This window comes from Lipotes vexillifer, unplaced genomic scaffold, assembly GCF_000442215.2.
Source record: "Lipotes vexillifer unplaced genomic scaffold, Lipotes_vexillifer_v1.1 scaffold558, whole genome shotgun sequence".
Classification (NCBI taxonomy): domain Eukaryota; kingdom Metazoa; phylum Chordata; class Mammalia; order Artiodactyla; family Lipotidae; genus Lipotes; species Lipotes vexillifer.
Genome location: NW_006772769.1, coordinates 189,582 through 204,100, shown reverse-complemented (window position 1 = coordinate 204,100; position 14,519 = coordinate 189,582). Strand labels below are relative to the sequence as shown.

Here is a 14,519-nt window from a genome sequence, read left to right as displayed (position 1 = left end):
GGCCCCTGCATCGGCAGGCGGACTCTCAACCACTGCGCCACCAGGGAAGCCCCCTGGGTAGGTATTTTTGAACTGTGTAGAAGGCTTACTCTTGGAGAATGTCACTGGCTGGGGTGCATGCCCCAATTCTTAGAACAGGGTCCCTGGAGTCTGTCCCTTCACACCCCTAGGAGAGGGAAAAGTAAGGTCTCCTCTAGTTGGCCTGGACCCAGGGTGGAGTGACCCAGAGAGAGCAAAGGCCAAGAGAGAGAAGCTGTCCTCCTAATGCCAGGGCCTTGCCCGCCAGAAACTGTGCCCCACACGCCCAGCACCGCATGACCCTGTCCCTCCCTTGGCTCTCTTTCCTAGAGAGCACATGCCTAGAACTTTGGCTCTTGGTGGTGGGGTGGAACATTAGACTGCAGGACGCTCAGACTCACAGGGAATAAGCCTGGGGAAGGGAGGACGCTCAGACCGTGAATGTGGGAGCTGGGTGGCTTCACTGGGCAGGGCAGGGTGGAAACCCAGTGTGGCCCCAGGGGCAGAGGTGGAAGCCTCCTGGAACCTGGTTCTGTTCCCCCTCAGAGAGAAATTTCCCCTGAGCAATAATTTAATTAATTAATTAATTTAATTAATTAATTTAATTTATTTATTTTTGCGGTACGCAGGCCTCTCCCGTTGCGGAGCACAGGCTCCGGACGCGCAGGCCCAGCGGCCATGGCTCACGGGCCCAGCCGCTCCGCGGCATGTGGGATCTTCCCGGACCGGGGCACGAACCCGCGTCCCCTGCATCGACAGGCGGACTCTCTCAGCCACTGCGCCACCAGGGAAGCCCTGAGCATTAATCTTAAAAGCAGACAGCCTTGGGGAGAACCTGTCTCCACGGGGAGGCTGGCTCAGGAAGTCTCCTGGGAAGCTCCCTCCCCCACTTCCCCCCACAAGCCTCCTGAGTAGGACCTTCTCCTTTTCCCCTTCTCCAGAGACCACCCACAAGGGCTGGCCAAGTGGAACCAGCTGTGGGAGAGACAGAGGGTCAGCTCAGACCCTGGGACAGAAGCTGAGAAGGGAGGCTACAGAGGGAAGACAGGAAGCTGTGAAAAGGGGGAGAGAGCAGACAAGCAGGGCCTAGGGGTTCCCGTCCCGGACAGGGGATAAAGCCAGCCAGGTAAGAATGAAGGCACCTTGGCCCCCTCTTCCACCTTGCCTCCCTCCTTTCCCGGGCCCCAGGCCCCTCTGGCTGTGCTGGGCTTCCCGCTAGGTTCATCTGCCATGATCCAGTCGTGGGGGAGGCTGGGGAATGGCTGTTTACCTTCTACCTTCTTTAGGGAGCTCTGAGCTCAGTCCCCAGGGGCTCATGCACCCTTGACCCCAAGGCCCTACTGCTCCTCACCGCAACCTGGGGCACAAGCGCTACATCTGTAAAGCAAAGGAGGAGACACGGAGACCGGGCCCAGCGAGGACGAGCGAGGCGGGGAAAGGAAGTTCTGAGGGTGGCAGATAGAGACGGTGTGGTCAGGGACCAGCAAAGCGGGGGGTGGGGGTGGGGACGGAAACCGAGAGACCCAGGGCGGCCTCCAGCGAGACGCACGACCCGAGAGGCCGTGGATGCAGACGCACTCGCCACCTGCCCGCCTCCCCCTCCTCGGAGGCGAAACCAGGCAGAGGAGGGCGAGCAGGAGAACGCAATGGCAGCCCCGAGGGGGCGAGCGCGGCGGAAGGTGCGGGTCGGCCCCGGACTGGGGGTCACTCACCGCAGGCCGGGGCGGTACACAGCGGCCATGGTACCTGAGCCGGGGTTGCGGGGTGGCCGCGCGAACGGAGCGGAGCCGGGGAGACAAGGAAAGCAGGGAAGGAGGGAGCGCGGCGCAGAGAGCGGGAGCTCAGGCTAGGCAGGAGGCGCTTAAAAAGGAGGAGGGCGGGCGAAAGGGCGGGACCCAGCAGGGCCGGCGCGACCCTCTCTCCGCCCGGGGCTCCAGCCCCAGGTCAGCCCAGCCATAGCCCCACCTCCTGCATCTTAGCCCCCAAACCCTTGTCTCCCATTGGAGGATTGGGTCCTCTCCTCGGCCGCCTCCTCCCCGAGGCCCCGCCCCACCGCTACGCCTCGCCCCCGGCACATGATGTAACTTTGAGGACTCTTGCTCCCGGGAGAGAGCGACTGGGAGACGTTGGGTGACAAACAAGCTAAGAACAAGGGGAGAGGCCAGGGGCTGGAGCCCACGGGGCGCTGGAAGTCTAGAAGCAGGGGGCTGGCCATTGCCTTTCCCCTTCTTCCCGGGGCTTGGGTACTCTGAGACCAGGCTCTTCTATTGTCCAGGGCCCTAATACCATGGTTCCCTCAGTCCCCAACTCCCAGATCCCTGTTTCTTCTCCCTGTGATGAGGGCTCTTTTCTGCCTTACCATGAAGTGGTGATGTCTCTCCACCCCAGAATCTCTTCTTTGGGCCTCTGGCCTGGTCATTCTATCCACATTCTCCAGGAGAATGCATCTGCCCCACCCAACCACCACCACAAAGTCCTCTGGTAATTTCTCAAGTTATGTCTCCAGCCAGACATCTCTCTTCAGCTTGAGACCACGGGCATCACCCCAAAGGCCATAGCACCTCAAACTCAATGTGGCTATGGTAAGCATTGGCCCAGCATCCACTCCCCCTTTCTGGTAATAGCACCCCAATGTTCCTTTGGGGAACCACCTCCTCAGTCTGTGTGGTCTTGTGGTTCTCCTACCGGTGGGCTCTCAGCTTGGCCAATTTGTGTGTCTGTCACTCTGGCCACAGCCAGTGGAAATGTTCAGGAATGGGAATGAGGTCTCTTTCTGGGGCTTTTTCTGTCAACTTTCAACATGAGATCTCCTTCTGCTGGGGTTGCTGGGCTGGTAGAACCTAAGCCTGATGCTGCTGGGTGTCAGCTTGGCCCTGCAAAGTAGGAACCTGCCTGAGATGGAAACCAGGCTAGAGGAAGCAGGTTGAGGGATGGAGAGTGACAGATTCCTAATTCCGGGTATAGGAGTCAATAAATTTCTTCCCTTGCTCAAGCTAATTTCAAGTGGACTTCTGCTATTTGCAACAGAAACAACCCTAATTCTCAGATTTCTCAGAGTTCTGTACTGGAACATAATGGGACAAAAGAGCTGGCCTCCAGCCTTGGGCTTGCTGCTGACCCTCATCTCTTCCACCCAGGTTCCATCCTGGACTCAACCTCATGTCATGTGTATGTATTTGGGACTCTTCCCTCCAGTCCCTACATCCAAACTCTGTTCATACCCACTCCACTGCAAACAGCTCCTCTTTGGTCACTCTCTGGGCTTAAAGATGTGCACACTGGTGGCATCATGGCCAAGCTATTGAAGGTCATCATCTCTTCTGTGATCCTGCACCTGCTTTCATGGTTCCCTATCTCAGCAAATGGCACCACTATCTAGCCAGTTGCCCTAGAGGAACCTGAATCAGTCTAGACTATTCCTTTCTTATCGTCCAGTCAGACAGCAGGAACTTTGGATTTGTATTTCACAATTAGCTCTCAAGTCTGTGTCTGTTCCCCCTGGCCACTGCCTTAGTTCAGGGTTTATCTCTCACTTGGCTTCAAACAATAGCTTCCAAGCACCTTGGCATCCCACCTCTCCAAATGCCACCCCCTCTCCCTCCCACCAAGTTATTCTTCAAACTCTGCGCATAAGTTCACTTTGGAAAATTAAGAGAGAGGAATATTTATTGTATGGACACCAGGTGCCAGGCTCTGAGCCAGTAGCTTTACATGCATAATCTCATTCAGTTTCACAATAGCCCTGTTTTACTGATGTGGACACTGAGGCTTAGAGGTTAATTCATTTCTTCAAAGTCACACAGCTGATCAGCAGGAGAAATGGAATCTGAATCCAAGTCTTTCTGACTCTAACTACCAAGTTTTTCCCCCCACCCTGCAATCCTATACTGTCTCCTTGATTTGTCCTTAAGGAAAAAATGAGATCATATCACTCTTAGGCTTAAAATTCCTTCAAGGCTTCCTACTACATGGCAACTGATGTCCTTCATAATCTGATTCCCATATATCCAATGGTATCACCCCCACCTCCCTACTTGCTGCCTTCTGTCGTGTATACCAAACTCTGCAGTTCCCAGAGCACTTCTGTGAACCGTTCTGGCCTTCAGATTTAAATTAAACATCACCTTCTGTGTGAAGGTCAATGTGCCCCTTAGAATTAACATCTGTCTCATCTATGTTGGTTCAATACTGTGTACATACCTATCTTTTTGAATTAATCACACTTTATTGTAGTTGTTTTTGTATCTCTGTAATCCTCACTGGAGTGTTAGCTACTTGAAAAAAGGACCCAAATTTCATTTTATCTTTTAAATATTTATTTATTTAATTTTGGCTGCGTCGGGTCTTTGTTGCTGCATGTGGGCTCTTCATTGTGGTGAGCAGGCTTCTCTTTAGTTGTGGCACACAGGCTCCAGAGCGTGTGGGCTCTGTAGTTGCAGCATGCAGGCTCACTAGTTGTGGCTCAAGGGCTTAGTTGCCCCACGGCACGTGGGATCTTAGTTTCCCGATCAACCTGGGATTGAATCCACATCCCCTGCATTGGAAGGCAGATCCTTAACCACTGGACCACCAGGGAAGTTCCTGGACCACCAGGGAAGTTCCAAAAGGACCCAAATTTTAGGCTTCTTTTTATTCTAGCTCCTAGAAGAATCTGGCCCATAATAATTAGGCACTTAATCAACACTGGTGGAGTGAAAGAATGAATGAATCCCACATTTCTAATCCCTCCCCATTCTTCCTTAACTTTAGGCAGACTGAACAAGGGGCTCCCTTGAGGGTTTCCTTATCCGATTCCCCTTATGTGCCACACAGTTTTGCTCAGTTCTCTAGCCCTCCTCCTAGGCTGGTCCACCAGCTGGCCTAGTGTCTGCAGCCACCACCAGAGGTCAGGGTGTGACCAGCCTTGCCTTGGTCTGCATTTTCTGATCCCCAGGGCCCTCTGGATCAGCCCTTGGATGTCTCACAGACCCGCTGCAATGGATGCTGGGGAGTATGGCCCAGACCCGCCCCCCTTCAGGAACACGGCATTCATTGAAACTGAGCAGGACCCCGTGGAGCCCTCCCAGGTACAAATCCTTTTTGTGTCCCCGGTTTCTTAGTTGTAGGAAAAAGGCTTCAGCCTCATAGACCTTTCCTGAGTGCCAAAGGGCAAATTCAAACAGTTACTAATCAGGGAGGGGAGGTAAGGCAGAAACAGAGGAGGAACAGTAAAAAACAATAGTGCAGCAATAAAGCAGGGCCCTGGTTCCTCCTCAAGGGATATCCATAACAATATCTTTGAGCTCTTCTGCAGGAACTAACGCCCCCACCCAGGTGGAGAATGGTAACTTCATGCTGAGCACAAGATCCTTGGAACACTGCCCTGTTATCTCACCACCCACCAGTCAGAAGAAAAGTCACATACCCTGCAGCTCCCACCGCAGGCTTTGCCTATAAAAACTCCCAGAAAACCACTGGGAAGTTTGGGGTTTTTGAGCACAAGCCACGCTTTCTCCTTGCTTGGCCCTGCAATAAACCTTTCTCTACTCCAAACTCCAACGTTTCAGTTTGTTTGGCCTCACTGTGCGTTGTTGGGCACACGAACTTGTGTTCAGTAACAGGGGCAGAGTGTGACCAGTTTTGCCTTAGTTTGCATTTTGTCCTCCCCAGGGCCTTCTGGGCTCAGCCATTGGACATCTCACAGACCCCCTGCAGTGGGTGCTGTGGTGTGCTGCCCAGATGCCCCCTTCAGGATCATGTCCCAGTGGCTGAGTGTTGGCTGCTGATGGTGCAAAGCTGAGCACTTCCCCGAGCACCACCTGTGGCTGAAGGGAGCTGTCTTGCCAAATGCCCCCTTTCCTGGGGCAGCTGGTATCTAACGACTGGTTGATGCAGGGCTCCAAAGTGCTGGCCCCCTTGCCTCAATTTGGGACACTCTGAAGGTCCATCCCAACTCCAGAGCTCCTAGGGGGTCAACTGAAGCCTCTGTTTCAGCTGTAATGCTTTTCAACTCTTCCCGCTGCCCAGTCCCACTTCTCTCTCAAAGCTCTGATGGTTTGTTTTTACGTAGGCCCATCCCTAGCATATGTAGGGCCTGGGGCAAGAGTACAGATAGAGGCTCACAAACCTTGTGTTTAAATATTTTAAATGTATGACTCAAGCTAACAAACTATTAAATAAAATATAGTCTATCCTTCTACCTTGACAAATATACACACAGTGGTCTGGAATTTGGTTCAAATTTGGATTTTGTTTGGAATCCTCAAGGTTCCATAGCAGAATGTGGTGGTGTAGAGAGAGCAGCTTTCAGCTACTGATCTTCGGGCTCACTTCTTTTCCCACCTCTGACACCATATTCTACTTCTATACCTCATGTGCATGCACGTGGACCTCCTGTCTATACATCCCAATTCTGTACACAGCCTCCTGCAAACAGCCACCCCTTGGCCACCCACTGGGTCTAGAGATGTGTGTACGAGTAGTGTGATCTACCCTTGGGAGGGCAAACCCAGGAAGGAGGTCCATGTGGGCCCTAGAAGTGGGCTTGGGGATCTTCGGACAAGGAATACCTAAGTATCTGGAGTGTGGTCCGGAAGGGGTTTGGGGTGTGGGCAGAGGATGCCTGGACGCCTCACTCCAAGGGACACAGCCAGAAGAGGGCCAGAGTGGAGCCTTTCAAAACACAGGACCTAGGGCACGGGCCACTCCTGCCTGGGCCTAAGGGCAATAAATTGACTTTTCTCTGGTTCATCAGTCTATAAGCTCCATGAAGACAGGGCTGGTGTCAGTCTGGTTTACTGAGGTGTCCCTAATGCCCAGCACAGTGTCTGGTGCGTAGTAGGTGTTTACTCAATATTTGTCCAATGAATGAATGTATGAGGTAGACCAGGAAGAGGCTTGAGGATTTGGATCCATTACTGAAGATCTGGATTCCATAAGCCAGAACTAGAAATGAGAACGGGTGGTACAGGGCTGCAAAAATGGGGGTGCAGACAGAGAAGAATGGAATCCTGGATTACTGACTCTGTCTCCTGTCCTTTCCTTCCTCTTTGTTTTCTACCCCACTTCTCCAGGCCCTTTACCTGCCTGGCCCTCTCTCCCCATGATCCAGCATCCCACTGTCCATATCCTTTGACATTTTTGTCCTTTGTCCATTGCTCTTTCTCTATGGCCTGACCATCTATCTGTCTGTTCTTCTGTATTTGTTTCTAGTTCTCGGTCCCCAATCTTTTTTTTTTTAATTTATTAAATTTATTTATTTTTATTTTTGGCTGCTTTGGGTCTTCATTGCTGTATGCGGGCTTTGCCTGGTTGCGGCGAGCGGGGGCTACTTTTCGTTGTGGTGCGCCGGCTTCTCATTGCAGTGGCTTCTCTTATTGCAGAGCACAGGCTCTAGGTGCGTGGGCTTCAGTAGTTTTGGCACGCGGGCTCACTAGTTGTGGCTCGTGGGCTCCAGAGTGCAGGCTCAGTAGTTGTGGCGCACGGGCTTAGCTGCTCTGCAGCATGTGGGATCTTCCTGGGCCAGGGCTCGAACCCATGTCCCCTGTATTGGCAGGCGGATTCTTAACCACTGCACCACCAGGGAAGCCCTCGGTCCCCAATCTTACTTTCCCCTCTCCCTTCTTCTACCACTTTTGCTCTTCTAGTCACTTGTTCCCATCACCTCTTACTCCCTCTTGATCCCCTTCCAGAAGCTTTCTTCTCTCTTTTAGTTCTCCATGGGCCTTTGCCCATCTCTCCCATGTGCCTATGTCCCTCTATCTCCCTCAATCCAGATTCCTGGGGAGCCCCTGACTAGTTCTGCCCTCTCTCCCAGGTCTACACCTACAGCCTCCTTAGCTAAGTCTTCTTGCCTCCCTGCCTCTGGTTTGTCCTTCACAGAGTCCACCTGGTTTCAACTTTTTCATCCCCATTTCTCTGTCCCCAAATGTCCTTGAGCCAGTCAGTCTCAGCCTGTGTCCCCCTCCTGTCAGGAAAACCCATGAACCACTTCCTGGGTCCTCACTGACCAACGTGCTTCTCCTCTCTGTGTCCTTGGTCCTTTCCCCTGGTCCAGCCCTCACCCCTCAGACTCCTTTCCCTGGTCAGTGGTGCCTGGTCTGAGCCCCGAGTGGCTCAACTCGCCTGAGCTTGTTTAGTCTGACTCCTTCAGCCCATTAGCAGCTTAGCCCTCCCACCTCTCCTCTGAGCACTCCAGTAAACAAGGGGATCAGCGCAGACCTGACAGCTGCTGGGGGGCAAGTGTCTGGCTAGACCAGACCAGGCCTGCAAAAGGGGCTGCAGTCAACACTTGCTATTCCTTCTTCACCAGGGAAATTCTGAGGTCTCTTTCCTGGGTATTTACCTTAGAACCACATTCCGCGCGCATGTGTTGGGCTCTGGTCTCCATGGTCCCCATTCCCATTTTGTGGCCTTGTTCCTAGGCCTTGGGCTTTTTGATTCTTCTGCGAAAATAGCACTAGATTCAGGCAATCACATCGAGAAGCCTTTCCACTTGAATGATGACAATGGTCTCTGCTCTATAAAATGGAGGCCAAGGGCGGGAAGAGAGATGTCCTCTGATGTTGGTCTTCTTATATGTGTGTAGAGAGCATGGTATGAGAGACCAAACACACACACCAAAGGAATCTGAGTTGACTATAGGCACTCTATAGATCAGGGGTTCTCAAACTTCAGTGTTCATCAAAATTACCTGGAGAGCTTACTAAAACATAGATTTCTTTTGGTCCCATCCCCAGAGTGTCTGATTCAGTAAGTTTGAGGTGAGGCTAGAGAATTGCATTTCTAGCAAGTTCCCAGGTGGTGCTGCTGGTCTGGGGACCCCGGGCTGAGAACCACTGTCTTAGATCATCAGAATCTACGAGCTCTTTACCTAACACCTAAGGCTGGGACCAGGTTAGTTTTTATCATTGATCCTTGGGGCTGATGGACACCAGGTCTCTCTCTCGGTTGGGAAGGAGGGCCTGTTAACCCCAGGGGAGTGTTTGGATGTCCTTAGAAAGTAGGAAATAGCTTTTAACTCCTGGAGTTCTATTCTAGTACAGACCCTATTTAAACAGCTTCAGACAGGTTTAAACATCTCCTTGGCTAATTCCTAGTATCTCTGTTACAACTTCTACTTGGGGATGATAGCTCTAAGAAGTGTTAGGGGATTAGGCTGAAAATGTAGGTCACCCCCCAGCCATCTGGGAACCAGGAGGAGTGAGAGAGGAAGAAAGAGGGACAGAGACACACACAAGGAAAAGGTGAGGGGAAGCAGAGGGCAAATGAGGACAGTTACAAAAGTGTCTCTGATGGATTGGTGGTGATTGGATTTCAGTGTCCCGAGGTGTCCTGGAAGGAAGGAAAAGGGTTCCTCAGTCCCCCTTCTGCTCCTGAACCCAAGCTGGCCTGCCTGTCCTGGGGCTGGGTCCGCAGGAATTAGAGAGGCTGAGACTAGGATGGGCAAGTCCTGGAGGGTTGTTTATCTTTCTGATGCCATAACTGTGAGGGGCATGAGGCCAGATAACGTGGGAGTGAGGCAGGGAGCAGAAATGTGAACGTTCCTGAAAACAGGAAACAGACCCAACAGGCCAGGTGAGAGTGGGCTTAGGAGAGCTTATACTCCCCTAAAACACCCACAGGATGCTGCGGAGCCTTGGAGGGTAAAGGTGCTGGAAGCTTGTCTGGCCCTCTTTTCCAGTCCCCGGCTGAGGGTTGTGTCCTCATGAGAGTGCCGGCGGGGGCCAATGTGGCACTCTGTACTGGGGAACTGAGAATGGTGAGTCAGACCATCAGTGAGGCGCTTTGGTGGGGAAGATGCCCCCTTGCCTTCCTTGAGAACAGGCAGACTTGTCCTCTCCTCTCATTTCCTGCAACCCGGCAGGCCAATGAGATATGCAAATGATCCCCTTACCTCATTGGTTGGAGGCCTGAGAACCATGGATGACCTCAGAGAGCTGGCCCTTTAAGAGTACTCAGTGGGCTCTGTGCCCACAGCCCCTTGTTCTGAGCACAGAGGTACCAGGCCCTGCTCAATGGGGCCTCCAGTCTCTGGGGAAGTTGTGCCTGCCTGGCTTTGACACTGACCAATCATCTCTGCCATCCCTAAAGTGAGTATGTCTGAGGCCTACTTGGGTGCCAGGCCTCTCACCTAGAGCCCCCTCCTCTGACACCTGCGGTCTGCTTTCTGTTGTTTGTTTTCAGGAATCTTCACACTTCTGTCCCCTGCTCTACTCCCACCCTGACTGGCTTTTTGTCCCTCACTGCTATCACATCAGAAAGATAAACAGCCCTCCTCACTTAGCTTTTCATCCAGTTCTTTCTGGACACCTCTCTCTATGTCTCACCTTCTCCTCCCTGCCAAAGATCAATTCCTCCAATTTGTGTTTTTGTTCCCATCTCCTCTGCCTTCTCAAGGGTGAGGAGCTCAGTAGATAGGGAAACACCTGGGACACGAAGAGAGAGAGGACCTGTCCTTCCTGCCACCTCTCTGGGCAGAGCCTGGGGGCCTGAGATGTGGTTGGAGAGTGGGTTACCTCGGTTTGGACATCGAGATGGAGCCAAACTCTAAGCCCTGGGGATAAGCACTCTCTGCCTTGTCCCTCCTGGGGCTGTTGGAACTGGGAGTTGGGCTCAAGCTTGGGACTTCCAGTCTGGGAAGGCTCTCCGAGGTCACCTAGCCAGAGGTGACTCAGGTGGGCACATGCTCCGTGGTTGATAACAGGGAGGAGGGTTCCTGGGTGACATAAGTTTGGGACACTCTGTTGAAGTTGAACAGATGGTTTACCGAAGGACTTCTCAGATTACTATGCTGCGGTGCTCTGTGAACCTGCAAGAGGCTCACAGGGTTGGGAGGCAGCATTTCTAAGAATGATCTGCGCACAGACCCCTTCTTGGATATGTCTCAGACTTCGTGTTTCACAGAACACTCTCGGAGAAATGTTAAAGTCTAACTACCGTCCTTGAACAGAAGGGGAGATGAGGGTCAGAAGGGAAAGGTGACCTGCTCAAGTTCATACAACATCGCAGGTCCTGGATAGAAGGAGGAAAACCAGTCTCGGTTGGTTTCCCTTGGAGAGATTAGCCTTGGGGAAAGATGGTCACCACTCTGTCCTGACCTTTCTAGAACTGATTCTTGAAAAGTCTCTTGCTTCTAGAAAAGGGATTCATCGACTAATCCATAGAATGAATGTGCATTGAGGGTCTACTATGTGCAAGGCATTGGTCTGGGTGTTCTGAGAGAGAGAGAGATTACAGCATGTTATCCATCTATTTTAAAATCCACAGCATGTGTGCCTTTCCATTGCCCTAAAATATACACATACTCTGTCACAGTTAATTAAGCAACATTTTTTAATTGCTTGGAAATGGAATGATGCCTCTTGAGATGACAGAGATGCTCAGCATGTCCCAGCACTAGAGTTGGGAGTGCTGCCACAGTCTTCTTATTTTTCATAGATCCCAGAGGCACCAGTGGGCCAGAGGCTCTGCTATCCTCTTCTTCACTCAGGCTTTAAGCTGCTTTCCCCCTGGTCAGGAGCCCCTGCCACCTAAGAAGTTGTTCCCCAGCCCAGAGGTGACTGTGCAGGGAACAGGCTGCGCCATCACCCCAGCTTTCCAGAACTCTGTCCCCAGGGCACTTGGGCTTTGGGGGAAGCGGATTTGGTCAAGGAGGCTGGCAGGCAGCCTCCAGGTGCACCAAACCTGTCCCCTTTTTTGCAGGTGCACCCCTCCTAATCCAGCCCCAGAATGGCACTGCCTCCCAGTCCCCTGGCCATGGAATATGTCAATGACTTTGACTTAATGAAGTTTGAGGTAAAGCGGGAACCCTTGGAGGGGAGATCTGGCCCCCCGACAGCCTCACTGGGCTCCACACCCTATAGCTCAGTGCCTCCATCACCCACCTTCAGTGAGCCGGGCACGGTGGGGGCCACCGAGGGCACCCGGCCAGGCCTGGAGGAGCTGTACTGGCTGGCTACCCTGCAACAGCAGTTGGGGGCTGGGGAGGTGCTGGGTCTGAGTCCTGAGGAGGCCGTGGAGCTGCTGCAGGGTCAGGGCCCAGTCCCTGTTGAAGGGCCCCACACCTACTACCCAGGGAGCCCAGAGGAGACCGCAGCCCAGCATGCCCAGGTGAGTGATCAGCAAGCTGGTCCGAGGGAGGGTAGGGTAAGGGAGGAGGCCAGCCCAGAGAGGAAGGAGAGTCCCCGGAGAGGGTTACCTATTGGGAAAGGGGTAGAGGACAGAAGAAGGGAAGGACTTTTAAAAGATATCAGATAGAGAAAACTGTTTTCTGGCCCTTCTTTTTTTCTTTTTTTCCAAATAGAGAGAAATGAGTAGGCTGAATCAGGAGGAAGAGGGAGAAGACAAGGTTAGAAGAGGATCGACCAAAAGGGGAGAGCTGAGAATTAAAGGGCATCAGGAATGGTTGATTAAGGGAGGTATATAGATACTCAGTCTGGGGAACCACGGAAAGTGTTGTGCGTGGAATGGAGCAGAGCTGAGACTGTGGGAACCGGAGTGAAGTTGGCCTTTTCAAGACTTCATGCTGCCCCAGCCCCCAGCCTTCTCAGGGAGGATTGGGACTCATCCTATTAATTATAGGGGTGTTGAGGGCATTAAGATGTAATCCAAATCCTTTGAGGGTCACAGGGTTGCAGCCTTCAGGACAGGGGAGCGAGGTGTGTTGGAGGGGAAGGGTCTGTCTGGCCGAGCCCACGGGACACACGTGGGCCAGGAGCCGGATGCTCATGACCCCTCTAGGTCAATGTGGGGCTCAGGGGCGCGACTGGCTCGCCCGACGGTGGGTGGGACACGCAGGGACCACCCAAATGGGTCGGGGACCCGTGGCGGGGGTGCGGGGCAGGGGAGGGCGTGTTGGGACCTGGCACGGGATCTAGACTGCAGGACAGATTCAGGGGAAGGCGCACATTCAGGTAAAGGTGGGAGCCGGGGGCGGAGCATTCCCGAGGGCGGGGCCGGGTGGGCGGGGCCACCCGAGCTTGGAGCAGGGCGGGAGCCGGCGCTGACTCGGGGTCTGTCCGTTCCCTCTGCAGCTGGCCGAGCGGTTTTCGGACGCGGCGCTGGTGTCGATGTCTGTGCGGGAGCTAAACCGGCAGCTGCGGGGCTGCGGGCGCGACGAGGCGCTGCGGCTGAAGCAGAGGCGCCGCACGCTGAAGAACCGCGGGTACGCGCAGGCCTGTCGCTCCAAGCGGCTACAACAGCGGCGCGGGCTGGAGGCCGAGCGCGCCCGCCTGGCCGCCCAGCTGGACGCGCTGCGGGCCGAGGTGGCCCGCCTGGCCAGGGAGCGCGACCTCTACAAGGCTCGCTGTGACCGGCTGGCCCCGAGCGGCCCAGGGCCGGAGGCCACGCCCACTTCTTCCTCTGAGCCACTGGCCGCGGAGTGGTGGAGTCGGTGGGCGGGTGGTGCGCACCACCCGGGAGGCGGCTGTACCATTCACTAGATGGTTACTGAGCGCCTTCTGGTGCCAGACACTCCTTTGGATGACCACACAAATATCCCCAAACTTCCTGGACCCTCAAGGCATGCTCTGAGGTTAGATGCCGGTCATTTTCTGGAAGAGAGGTCCCCTTCCCTCACGCAGGACGTGCACAGAAACCCTTCACCTTCTGCTCCACTCTACATGACCAGGTCACTGAAGTCTGCAGGAGTCAGTGCCAGGCACTTGGCGGAGGGGCGGGGCGCAAAGAGGTGTGGATGATGCACAGTGAATGGGAGGTGAGGGAATGGTGCAGCTCCCGGCTCAGCTTAGATTTTAATTCAAGGTTTTCAACCTGTAGTGCCCTAAGGTGGTAATTAGCAATGAGGCTATGTTTTCATTCCAAGGCTTGTAACCTCCCCATTTTAGGACTACTGCATTTTCAAGATCTCAATTCCCAATATCAAGACAGACCAGGAACTCTATTCAAGAGGCTTTCTTGCAGAAAGCCCGTGGCCTGCAGGGCTCAGAGCAGCAAAGGCCTGAGGAGCTCTGGGGTTGGTTGGTGTGGGGCTGGGAGAGAACCCTGGGCAGGAGTCTGAAGCCAGGGGTGCTAGTCTCAGCTCTGCCTCAGGATACCTCGCAGTCACCTTGAGCAAATCACTTGCTCCATGGGTCTCGATTACCTCATCTAATCCTCATGTGAATTGGATGACTTCTGACACCTTTCCAGTTCTGGCCTCTCCTTAGTGGGAGCCCCAATGGTCTCCCCAAGAAACCCCGAATTCAGCCTCACCAAAGGGATGTTCTGTCCTGCTCCAGCTTGCTGACTGCAGCATAGGCCCATGCACTGGTCCTCTGTTGCTCCCTCCATGCTGCCTTAGCCTCCAGACCTGCATAGGGTGCCCCTGCTCCCTCCTGTCTTTCTGAGGGCTGAGGTGAGACTTTCCCCAGCCTGACAAGGAGCTGAGAGAATGCAGCTTTTGTGAATTAAACTTGAAGTCTAGGCACAACTGTACGCTATTGGCTAGATGTTCTTGCAATTTAAGAAGTGTTTATTCTATATCCTTGCTCCAGGCCTGTGTGTGTGTGTGTGTGTGTGTG

At 53.6% G+C, this 14,519-nt stretch overlaps 2 protein-coding genes across 2 annotated transcripts in view; one reads left to right on the top strand and one right to left on the bottom strand.

The window, feature by feature from the left end:
• Positions 1-1,933, bottom strand: part of PCK2 (phosphoenolpyruvate carboxykinase 2, mitochondrial) — a 9,355-nt gene extending 7,422 nt beyond the window's left edge. The window contains exon 1 of the mRNA XM_007447862.1: positions 1,731-1,933. Coding sequence (XP_007447924.1) covers positions 1,731-1,759 — 29 coding nt within the window. The 5' untranslated portion in view covers positions 1,760-1,933. The remainder of the gene's footprint in view (positions 1-1,730) is intronic.
• A 9,794-nt stretch (positions 1,934-11,727) lies between these two features.
• On the top strand, positions 11,728-13,363 carry NRL (neural retina leucine zipper). Its single transcript, XM_007447861.1, is given in 3 exon segments — positions 11,728-12,108; positions 13,032-13,332; positions 13,335-13,363. Coding segments are annotated over 3 exon segments (711 nt in total).
• Positions 13,364-14,519: the final 1,156 nt, after the last annotated feature.